A 12,143-nucleotide genomic window follows, 5' to 3' on the forward strand; every position below is an offset into this window, starting at 1 on the left:
ACATCCTGAGTAGAATGTAACACGCGACTGTGCGTGCACGGGTAGCGTTTCGCCGCTTCCGCGCATGATGTCATTTTGAGCGTCTGCGCATGTGCGAGCAGCGAAGTAACACGCTCCATTCCTTCCGGGTCGCCGCGGAGCATAACCTGAAAACGCTCAACCTGAAGCATATTTAACCCGAGGTATGACTGTATCAGGGAATGTTCCCTGCCTGAAACTAGGGAGAGCCACTGCCAGTCAGTGTAGGCAATACTGAACTTGATGGTCTGCCTCAGTATAAGGCAGCTATGGTATGAGGGTCCTAGCTCAGCAGTAGAGCATCTGCCTTGCAAGCAGAAAGTCCCAGATTCAATATCTCACAGCATCTCCTGGTACAGCTGGGAATGTGCCGTGTCTGAAACTCTAGAGAGCTGCTGTCAATCAGTGTAGACAATGCAGAGGGCATTTTCCTATGTTCCTGTGTTCTAAAGGAAGAGTTATAGCTCGGTGGAAGAATGTCTGAAGTCTCAAGTTCAAAACCCCATGGACTCACTCCTCGGTATGTCTGGGAATGTTCCCCACCTGAAACTAAGGAGAGCAGCTGGCAGTCAGTGCAGACTGTACTGAGCTAGGGGGACCAGTGGTCTGGCTCAGTAGAAAGCAATTCCCTAGGCTCCACAGCCTACTGTATAGAAAGTTGTTCCCAACAGCCACCTCACAAAATGCCACAGGAGCAGGAGGTGGGGGAGCTGGCCTCACCTTTTGACGTTGATGGGGAAGAGGCGCATGACTTCCAGCGTGGCCCGGCTGACGGTGGCCGCAAAGGACTTGCCTTGGCAGTAGCTGAAGAACAGCATCTGCAGGACGTGGGAATAGTAGACAGAAACACCGCCTCCGGCCACCTGACCGTTGCTGTCCTGCAGGGAACAGGGAGAAAAGAGGCATGTCGGGACCTGAAAACCTCTGGATGCGACTTGGGACTCTGAAGGCTAAAAGAAGGCAAACTGGGAAATGCTCTCCCTGGCCCAAACGCTGCTTAGATGTGGCATTTGAGGAAGTTCATGCGATGCCGAGCCCTCCTGAGGCCAAATTGCTTGTGGGAGGAAAGGATGTCAAGGGTGATGCAGTGGCAAGACCAAGGGTCGCCAAGGGAGTACCCGCAAGCGCCAGCAGCACCCGCAAAAGTTCTCGGGTTGCATCCAATCCAATGGGACAGCTTTACATTCCTGAATTGCAGGGAGTCACACTAGATCAGCCTTTCTCAACCTGTGGGTCCCCAAATGTTGTTTAACTACAACCCCCATCACCCCTAGCTAGCAAGGCCAAAGCTCAGGGATGATTGGAGTTGTAGTTCAGCAACATCTGGGGACCCACAGGTTGAGAACCGCTGGATTAGATGATCCTCAGGGTTCCCTCCAACTCTACAATTCTCTGATTCTATGAATGTGAGTCCCACTCAAGAGGAGATCCACTGAAACGAAGAGGCATGAAAACTTAGGAGACTGCTGGATCAGGCCAGTGGCCCATCTAGCCCGGCATCCTGTTCTCACAGTGGTCACCCAGATGCCCCAACCCATAAGCAGGACCCAACCACAAAAGCACTTGCCCCTCCTGCAGTTTTTAGCGACTGGGTCAAGTAATTTAAATGGGTCTACTCTGTGTAGGACTGGGTTGGGGACAACGCAGGAAAATATCCTCTCAGGAATGCACAATAACCTGTTGATCTACCTGCTCTATTTCCATTTGTGCTTGCTATACTGAACATACCCTCTTAAACACACGGCCACATTTTGCTGGATGCCAGGAGACATGTTCCAGAAGGGGAAGAGACTGAAACAGGATCAGGGCATTGGGGGGGGGGTGAATGCTGTGAATTGCAGTCCTGTTAGCTTAACTGGAAAAACTGGTGGAAAGTATTGTTAAGGATAAAATAACCAAGTATGCAGAAGAACAAGCCTTGCTGAAGCAGAGCCCTGACTCACAAACCTATTAAGAGTTCTTTGAGAGTGTTAACAAGCTGTAGAGATGGTATACTTGGACCTTCAAAAAGAAGTGCCTCACCAAAGACTCCTGAGTAAGCTTAGCAGTCAAGGAATAAGAGGAGAGGTCTTCTTGTGGATCAGGAACTGGTTAAGTAGCAGGAAGCAAAAAATAGGAAGAAATGGACAGTTCTCCAAATGGGGAGATGTAGAAAGTGGCGCCCCGCAAGGACTGGTACTGGGACCTGTGCTTTTTAACTTGTTCATAGGGGTGAGCAGTGATGTCCCAGAAGGGGAAGAGCTAAACAGAGAGGGGGTCTTGTTTAAGGCTGTCATGTCGTATTTGTGAAACCTTCATCGATCCAGCAGTGCTGTGTTACCTTCAGGTCATCGTGTGAGATTTCTAGGACATTGGTGACATAGAAAGGGCCATGCTGGGCACTGCTGGCTTCCTCCATGAGCTGGGTGTAGATGTAGCCGGCAGACGACATGATGACCACAATGTTCTTGCCCTCTTCGTTGAACAGGAAAGTAATGTCCCTGATCTTGGAGCTGGGCAGCAGGAAGTAGAAAGTAGGGCTCAAGGCATCCACCGAGAGGTCATAAATCTGTTGGAACAGAAGGGACAGTTAGTAGTTTGGGGCCAACAAAAAGGGCTACAGTCAGAAGCTAGATGCATAATGATGGACTAAAAGCCAACTGCTGGGAATCTCAAATGGGGAGAGTGCTGCAATGCTCAGGTCTAACTTCTGGGTTTCCCTTGAGGCTCCCGCTGGGTCAAAATGCTGTGGCTAGACTGTCGATGGGGACAGACTACCACCAGGACATAACTCCATTGCTCCAAAGTCAGCAGTGTTTGCCCACATGTTATGGGGCCGGGTTTAAAAAAAAATTGCATTAATTTACAAGGCCCTTAGCAGCTTGGGTCCAGGATACCCAGCTGAGGAGCAGCACAACGGCAAACTTCTCTAGATCCGACCCTAAAAGGTCCCATCCTTTGCACCCAACCTGTTTCCCAACTTCACTGCACCTTCACAAAATCCGCGGTGACGATGGCGAGCTCCGTCTGCGAGCCTGGCAGCCACACAGCTTTGATGATGAAGTTGCCCGTGGCCAGCTGAGGGTGAAGGACCAGGTGGTCCGAGACAGATCCAGAGCTGCTGAAGGTGAGCACATGGCAGTCCTGTCAAGGGAGAGAGAAATTGAAATAAACCGATTAAATGCTGGAGAGAATGCATAAGTTGTTAATATACGGAAACTGGAAAATGATTGATGGATTGCATTCATATCCCACTTTCTCTCTAAGGAGCTCAAGGTGGCGCACATGGTTGTTCTTCTCCTCAATTAATTCCTACAACAACCCTGTGAGGTAGATTAGGCTGAGAAGTGAACTTCAGGGCCAAGTGGGGCTTTGAACCCAGGTCTCCCCCCGGTTCAAATCCCCCCAGGTTCTAACCACCACTACATGAGGCATCTCTTCCGAGCTGTCCTATGTTTACACTCTTTTACTATGTCAATGTAGCTTTTTTGTATTTATTTTTTTAACTGGAGAAAATATTTTATCCCACTGCTATTAATGGATCCAATGTAGTCATGCCAAGAGAGGCAGCGGTGCTGTGGCCCCAGAGGCTGCTGCCATGCTTTTTACCTTCAGCCCACACACAGCCAGGTAGTCCTCCTTGCAAGGGTTCCCCGTCAGGCTCAGCACAGTGAAGGGAACCGGGGCGGATGCCAGGCGAGTCAGGGTCAGTTTCCGTTTGCTGGAATCGGCTTGCTTCAGCAACGCCGAGAGTTGCAAGACCGTGATCTGCATTTAAGAGCAAAATACGATCATGAGATGTTGCAGAGTGTGTGTGAGGCACTTTGGCACTTGAATGGGAACTGAACAGCCCAGAGCTGCCAGCTTCATCTCTACGGTACCATTATGCTCGTGAAAGTTTCCCAGACTCCACTACAAGACTATGTAAATGCACAGAGCTTTGTAAGGCAACAATGAGAACAGTCAAAATATAGCTAAGCTAAACAGTTGTGTTAAAAGAGGAAAGTATGTTTTTGTGAGACGCTACTGATAAATGGGAGCCTGGTAACTCAATACAAAAAGAGACAACTGCGAATTTCAAGATAAGGAGCTGACTTTGTGCATTTACAGACCAGATAGTTCTTTATTTCTGTAGAAGGATGAACTGCTAAGTAATGATATATGGCACCAACAAGCTATTTTATTATGCATATATATATATATATATATAATCAAACATAAGATTATTAATACTCCAACGTATTTTGAACTTAATAGTTATTTATTTATTGCATTTATATCTCACCTTTTCTCCAGGAACTCAAAGTGCCATACCTGGTTCTCCACCTCCTCATTCAATTCCCACAACAACCATGCAAGGTAGTTTAGGTTAAGAGACCATTACTGGCCCAAGGTCACCCAGAAAGCCTCAGCTTACTGGGGATTTGAACCCTGATCTCCCAGGTCCTAGACCAGGGGTAGGCAACCTAAGGCCCGGGGGCTGGATGTGGCCCAATCGCCTTCTCAATCCGGCCTGCAGACAGTCCGGGAATCAGCGTGTTTTTACATGAGTAGAATGTGTCCTTTTATTTAAAATGCATCTCTGGGTTATTTGTGGGGCCTGCCTGGTGTTTTCACATGAGTAGCATGTGTCCTTTTATTTAAAGTGCATCTCTGGGTTATTTGTGGGGCCTGCCTGGTGTTTTCACATGAGTAGAATGTGTCCTTTTATTTAAAGTGCATCTCTGGGTTATTTGTGGGGCGTAGGAATTCGTTCATTTTTTCCTTCAAAATATAGTCCGGCCCACCACATGGTCTGAGGGACGGTGGACCAAAAAGGCTGCTGACCCCTGTCCTAGAACAGCACTCTTAACCACCACACCATATGCTGGCTCTCTGATGGAAGAAGCTTATGGAGCTGTATCAAAGACTAGTCCTCCTCACAGCAGACCTACTGAAGTTGATGGAGAGGACTAATTTTGTTTTCCTCATTTCAGCAGGTCTACTCTGGGTAGGACGAGCGTCATTCGTAGTGTAATATGTATACGTGGAAGATGAAATAAAACGCTTGATTTTTAAAATGCTGCCCCAAATGTAGATGCTTCCCTGCTCCGTCTAGACTCACCTTGCCCTTCTCGTGGCTGACGGCCAGATGCTGGCGGCGCCCATGAGGTGAGGAAAGCACGCACATGGCCACTCGCCGCAGTACATGGGCGCTGATCAGCTGCCGGATGGTCTGGCCCTGGTCCCCGCTGTAGTTCATGCGGACGTTCTCAAAGGCACCTTCTTGGGAGCCGAGAGTTGGCACCTGGGGAAGTGGGGAGAGCACAGAAGAGGCCAAGCCAGTGAGCGGTGCCACACCAGAGGAAGGAAGAGTCTCTGCTCATGCTTAATACTGGGCAGAAGTCATAACGATGAACTCTGCTTCCTCCTGGCTATGGCAGAAGTGCGTCTGGAGCCCTGCCAAGGCTGAAGTCAAAGCCTTAAGCAGCGAGGTGTAAAGTGGATAGCAAAAAGTTTTTTCTCCCTCTCTCAGAACACTAGAATTTGTGAACAGCCCATGAGGCTGAACGCTGGGAGATGAGGAACAGATAATAGGACTTATTCACGTGGCACAGAGATAAAACTGTGGAACCTCGCTGCCATAGGAAGCAGAGATAGCCACCAACCTGGGCGGGTCCGAAAGAGGACTGGACAAATTCATGGAGAAGAGGGGTACCGATGGCAACTAGCCATGATGACTATGCTCTGCCTCCACAGCAGGAGGCAGCAATGCTTTCAAATACCAGTTGCTGGAAACCTCAAGAGGGGAGAGTGCTCTTGTGATCAGCTCTTATGTTCTCATGTAAAGCATGAAAGGAAAGAGTGAATGCCACCTCCTGTGTTCAGATGTGTAGTGATCTGGGGCTGTCAGCAGAGTAGGGTGAAGATCAAAGACCTGCTACTATTTCTGCAGCAGGGCCCCTGCTGATTGGAGACAATTGGAGTGAAAGGAGGTGAGTTGGCCACTGGGGATGGGCTCCTGGGGTCCCTCGGGAGAAAGGAAGACTATTGAGGAGCCGCGGGCCTGTGTGCTTCATATGAAACCACAAGGTTCTTACCATCAGCTGATCTGTCATTTCCACCGTCTTGTCCAGGGTGTGGAGCTCGCTGAGGGCCTGCTGGGCTCGGCTGCTGCTGCCCATGGCTGAGGCCTGCTGGAAGTTGACCTGGATGGCTTCCATGAGGAAGTTCAGCATGTCCAGCACCAGAGGAGCAAAGGAGAAGTTGGCCTGCAGCAAGATTGGTGGGGGGTGGGGAAAGAAAGGAAACAGCCTTAGTGGCCTCCTTGCTTCTCAAGGGCTCTGGCAGCAAATCAAATAAACAATAGGGAAGGGATATGGTTCAATGGGGAACGCGAGTGGCACTGTGGGTTAAACCACAGAGCCTAGGATTGCCGATCAGAAGGTCGGTGGTTCGAATCCCCGTGATGGGGTGAGCTCCCGTTGCTTGGTCGCTGCTCCTGCCAACCTTGCAGTTCGAAAGCACATCAAAGTGCAAGTAGATAAATAGGTACCGCTCCGGCGGGAAGGTAAACGGCATTTCCGTGCGCTGCTCTGGTTCGCCAGAAGCAGCTTAGTCATGCTGACCACATGACCCGGAAGCTGTACGCCGGCTCCCTCGGCCAGTAAAGCAAGATGAGCGCCGCAACCCCAGAGTCGGCTATGACTGGACCTAATGGTCCGGGGTCCCTTTACCTTTATGGTTCAATGGTAAGAATATCTGCCTTGCATGTTGAAGGTCCCAGGTTAAATCTCTGACCCTAACCAGCAAAGACTCCTGGCTGAAACCTTGGAGAGCCACTGCCAGCGAGCTAGATGGACTAAGGGTCTGGCTCAGTATCAGACAGCTTTCGATTTAACTCAGAACTTCATTCTGAATCATGAGGACTAGAATCTTACTTTATTTAGCGGAAGCTCAGTGGCAGAGCACCCGCTTTGCATGCAGAAGGCCCACGGTTCAATCCAGGAAAGGCTGGGGAAACACTCCCTCCCTGAAAGCCCGGAGAGCTGCTGCCAGTCAGTGTAGACAATACTGAGCTGGTTGGACCAATTGCCCTAACTCGGCCTAAGGGAGTTTCCTATGTTCCTGATCTCAAGGGGCAGGTGCCCCCCAACTTCCCCATGGCGCCACCAGGCTCCTCCCTTGAAGAGAGAAGCCTTCAGCCTCCCAATCAAGTTTTTAACACTTGATTGGGAGCCGCCCAGAATGGCTGGGGAAACTCAGCCAGATGGGTGGGGTATAAATAATAAATTATTATTATTATTATATTATTCAGCTCAGCAGGGCCGTACCTGGGACTGCAGCTGTTCCCGGCAGCCCTCCACGTTCCGGCACAGGCTGCTCTTCTTGGGCTTCTCCTCGTCAGACCCTCCCCGCCCGTCGTTGATGGAGGTCTTGGATTTGTCCGTGGGGGAGGTGCTGGAGTGCCGGACGACGCTCTCAGGGACGCGGGTCTCGCTCTGGAAGGCAGACTCCTTCATGGTGGAGCTCATGCCGCTGCTGGGTGTCCTCTTCACCAAGGCCTGCAAAATCAGGAGCAGGATTTCCGTGTGGTCAGGCTCACACACGGCACGTGGCTTCACCCCTGCGGCGTGCCGCCTGGGCTGCCACCAACAACACCCCACAGATCGCAACATCCCCGATCACCAGAGAAGCATACCAGGCAGCTGCCGTCCTCCTTTGCCCCACAGTCGCAAAAGAAAGAGCCGTACTTGGCGTACGAGATCTCGTGGTCCTTGTGGCAAACCTTCGCACAAACGGTGCAGACCCCGACGCCGTCGACCATCTTGCAGGTGTGGCAGTGGTACCTGCAGAGCGAGGGTTTTTATTTCTTGAAAGCAGTCGGTTGTGTTTGCATGATGACTGGCTGCTGGATGACCAGCACAGCACTGGGCACTTCCCCCTACCCTGGGTCACCAGGACAGGGCTATCAGGCTGACAAATGCCACAAGACAACGGGTGACCACAGAGAAGCCCCCCAAGGGTGACTCACCAGTGTTGGTTCATGAATTCTTTCTGAGTGATGGTAAACGTACAAAGTTTGTTGCAGAGCGAGTCCTCATCCTACACACATACACACACCAGAGAGGAGAGGAAAGGGACTTTTAGCTGGAAAGCTACACAGTCTTTCTTCAGACCAGTGTCAAGACAATGGCTTTGTATTCACAACCAGCTGAAGAGGTATCAGATCTGTAGGTAATTCACTTGGCTGAATGCTCCTTTATTTTAAAAAAAGTGATGAAATCTCTGCATGTAGACTAGCAGAAACTCCAGGAGAAGGCTAAACCAGAGCCACCTTCTCCCAAATGCCCTACTTTTCTGCACTGCAAGGTTTTTGTAAAAATATATATGAAACAGCCTTCATTCATGGAAATCCTCATGCATGTGGTACTTGAAAATTGTACAGTATGGGCACAGTTTTACCATCACATCTGTTGCTTTGGAAAGATTAAGAGCCCTTCTAAATTTAAATTTAACCAATCCGAGTTAGCCTCACGCAAAGGCAAAAAAGGAAGCCTTAAATGTAAGGGGTCTTTTACAATTTAGTGTTTTGTCTTCATAAACCGTTTCATAGAACACAGTAGGCTCGCCACTTTGCTAGACTAGTTTGCCAAGTGAGTCTCAGGCCACCTACCGAGTCTTCAGCTTGGGAGTCCTCCTCCTCCACAGCCAGCTCCTCCACCCAGTCCGAGTCCACCTCAATGGCCCGCTCCTCCCCATCGACAGAGAGGTGGCTGGGGCCCTGCCCGCCGGTCTGGCTCAGGGCATTGGTGACATCAGCCAGGTAGGAGACGATATGGCAGGTGCATTCCAGGATAGTCACGTGCTGCAAGAGGTAAGAGGAGGAGGAGGAGGCATTCAGTCACACAGATAGAGGCCTTTTCTACTAAATCCTGCTGCAACGTGACAGTCAGGCTGCAGCATTGACTCTGCTGAGAGACTCAGGCCTGTGGGCCTCTCTGTTCTGCCCCCTGGGACTCTCCACCGAGCATGCCCTCCCCAAGTGCTTTTGCCTGGCTGGAATATGCCCCTTGTTCCAAGAAGAAGTCTTCTCTCCACCACCCCACGGTGGATGGGCCATAGCTCAGTGGTGGAGCACCTCTTTGCAAGAAGGTCCCGGGTTTAACCCACAAAGGCATCTCCACGTAGGCCTGGAAATGTCCCCTGCCTGAAACCCTGGAGAGCTGCTGCCGGTCAGTGCGGACCATACTGAACTAGGTGGACCAATAGTCTAACTCAGTATAAGGCAGCTCCCTGCCATGGGAAGTATTCAGATATACCTCCCAAGCTGATTCTACTAAATTGCACAAAGCAAAGGTGGGTTTCTCTGGACTGCATCCACTGGGGTGGAATCCCAGAGTAGACTGCCAGAGACAACAATGCTTCCCTCAAATGTTGGGCAAAAGTCACCGTGACAGACCGAGCACAAGATTCTCTATGCAGGGAAGGATCACCCTTGTGTTCAGGAAGGAGGCTCCATATTGCCCTGTCCTCCACCCCTTCTTCCCTGGCTCCCCCTTGGTGCTGCCTGATCTACAAGACCACAAGGGAATTAACTGCACATACCCCTTAAACAAAGATAGGCATTACCTTTCCATGCATGACGTTGGCATTCATTTTCTCAACAACGTTCTTCTGAGACAAGTATTTCTTGCTAGAACAGCGAGAGATAAAAAGAGTGGTTGGCGGGGAAGATGGCAGAAAATTGGCCTAGAATATTGGATCTCCAACCTAATCACAGGAATGACAAGTCCCAACGAAATATGGCAACATTTGGAATTTGTAATTTTAGCTCTGTACTCTTTCAGGTAGGATTTTGTCGTAACATCTAATTCAATGTATAGTCTCTTGAGAACATACTTTATTTTATGATGCAATGGCTGTGAACCCTGGTTGTTGTTTTGTTACCGCTGTCCCCCCCCCCCCATTTTCTTCTTACGTATTTCCTACCAGATCGTTATTCATAATGATAATTAAATCTTGAAAATCAAATAAAAGAAAGAAAGAAAAGAAAAGAAGGCATGCCCTGCCCCAGTGGCACAGTTCACCGTTCCAGGCTATGGACAGGCAAACGCCTTTGCATCTTTAATACAAACCATCCAACCACATTTAAGCCATTTCTGTTCAGGAGAGGGAGAGGCTGACACAGAATAATAATAATAATAATAATAATAAATTTTATTTATATCCCGCCCTCCCCAGCCGAAGCCGGGCTCAGGGCGGCTAACAACACTAAAATAGTGCAACATTATAAAAACATCAAAGAATTAATTAAAATCAAAATTGATGGCAACCATAAACTAAAGTATTGTAAAGATTGCCAAAGGAGGGAGTCAGGCTGCGCCCTGACCAAAGGCCTGGTGGAACAGCTCTGTCTTGCAGGCCCTGCGGAAAGATGTCAAGTCCTGGAGGGCCCTTGTCTCTTGTGACAGAGCGTTCCACCAGGTTGGAGCCGCAGCCGAAAAAGCCCTGGCTCTAGTTGAGGCCAGCCTAACCTCTCTGAGGCCTGGGACCTTCAAGATGTTTTTATTTGAAGACCGTAAGTTCCTCTGTGGGGCATACCAGGAGAGGCGGTCCCGTAGATACGAGGGTCCTAGGCCGTATAGGGCTTTGAAGGTTAAAACCAGCACCTTAAACCTGATCCTGTACTCCACCGGGAGCCAGTGCAGCTGGTATAGCACCGGATGAATGTGATCCCGCAGCGAAGACCCCGTAAGGAGTCTCGCTGCGGCATTCTGCACCCGCTGGAGTTTCTGGGTCAGTCTCAGGGGCAGCCCCACGTAGAGCGAGTTACAATAATCCAGTCTGGAGGTGACCGTCGAGTGGATCACAGTGGCTAGGTCAGGGCGAGAGAGGTAAGGAGCCAACTGCTTAGCTTGGCGGAGATGAAAAAATGCCGCCTTTGTTATAGCTGCAATCTGCGCCTCCATGGAGAGGGAGGTATCGAAGATTACACCCAAACTCTTAACGGACGGTGCTGGCACTAATTGCACCCCCGCAAGAGATGGGAGTTGCCCCCTCAATCCCATATCGTCCCGTCCCAGCCAGAGGACCTCTGTCTTCGAAGGATTTAACTTCAACCGGCTCCCACGTAACCATCCAGCCACAGCCTCCAAGCATCTGATCAGTGTGTCTGGGGCCGAGTCAGGATGGCCATCCATCAGCAGATAGAGTTGGGTGTCATCAGCATACTGATGGCAGCCCAGCCCAAAACTCCGGACAAGCTGGGCGAGGGGGCGCATAAAGATGTTAAAAAGCATCGGGGAGAGTATCGCACCCTGGGGCACTCCACACACCAAGGAGTGGCGGGATGACAGTTCCCCCCCAAGCGCCACCCTCTGTCCCCGACCAGAGAGAAACGAGCGCAGCCATTGAAGGACTGTGCCCTGGATCCCCACGTCGGCAAGGCGGTGGTCCAGGAGTTCGTGATCGACCATGTCGAAGGCTGCTGACAGGTCTAGAAGACAAGACACTTCCCACCACCCTTCTTACCATCTGCTCAGCCAATCGACGGCGGCGCTGTGAAGCTGGAGGTGCCCCGCCCCTTGACCGGCGCTGGCCAGGGTGGCCATGACTACCATCAGCTCGGGAAAGCCGGTTCCGTCACCATTTGCCAGCATCTCCGTGGCCATCGGGATCAGGGTGCTCAGGAGGACAGTGCAGGCGCCTTCCCCGACTTGGCTGGAAAGGCAAGACAGTAGCGGCCCATCACACCGAGATCAAGTCATTCCCATTTACAGTGGTACCTCGGGTTAAGTACTTAATTCGTTCCGGAGGTCCGTTCTTAACCTGAAACTGTTCTTAACGTGAAGCACCACTTTAGCTAATGGGGCCTCCTGCTGCCGCCGCGCCACCGGAGCACCATTTCTGTTCTCATCCTGAAGCAAAGTTCTTAACCTGAAGCACTATTTCTGGGTTAGCGGAGTCTGTAACCTGAAGCGTATGTAACACGAGGTACCACTGTACTTACTGTAGGGAAGCATCCTGACAGCTGATGCTTGTAACCACTTGAATCAAAACAGGGGTTTGGGAGGCTACGGGGGAGGGCAGCCGCTCAACAGCAGAGCGGCTGCTTTGAATGCGGACGGTCCCAGCTCCAATCGCCGGCTGCATCTCCAGGTAGA

The 12,143-nt window shown here is 50.6% G+C and overlaps 1 protein-coding gene across 5 annotated transcripts in view; it reads right to left on the bottom strand.

The window, feature by feature from the left end:
- The window catches only part of UBR4 (ubiquitin protein ligase E3 component n-recognin 4), a 145,675-nt gene that overhangs the window by 99,458 nt on the left and 34,074 nt on the right, over positions 1-12,143 (bottom strand). For all 5 annotated transcript variants that reach the window (XM_081017897.1, XM_081017895.1, XM_081017896.1 and 2 more), the window contains exons 33-44: positions 11,512-11,700; positions 9,610-9,673; positions 8,654-8,845; positions 8,012-8,082; positions 7,679-7,826; positions 7,311-7,541; positions 6,078-6,248; positions 5,102-5,284; positions 3,607-3,765; positions 2,989-3,141; positions 2,339-2,566; positions 739-896 (exon numbers count right to left, since the gene is read on the bottom strand). In XM_081017897.1, the coding sequence (XP_080874023.1) occupies positions 739-896; positions 2,339-2,566; positions 2,989-3,141; positions 3,607-3,765; positions 5,102-5,284; positions 6,078-6,248; positions 7,311-7,541; positions 7,679-7,826; positions 8,012-8,082; positions 8,654-8,845; positions 9,610-9,673; positions 11,512-11,700 (1,947 nt within the window). The remainder of the gene's footprint in view (positions 1-738; positions 897-2,338; positions 2,567-2,988; positions 3,142-3,606; positions 3,766-5,101; positions 5,285-6,077; positions 6,249-7,310; positions 7,542-7,678; positions 7,827-8,011; positions 8,083-8,653; positions 8,846-9,609; positions 9,674-11,511; positions 11,701-12,143) is intronic.

Source organism: Podarcis pityusensis (genome assembly GCF_964106645.2).
Source record: "Podarcis pityusensis genome assembly, chromosome: 8".
In the NCBI taxonomy this organism is placed as follows: domain Eukaryota; kingdom Metazoa; phylum Chordata; class Lepidosauria; order Squamata; family Lacertidae; genus Podarcis; species Podarcis pityusensis.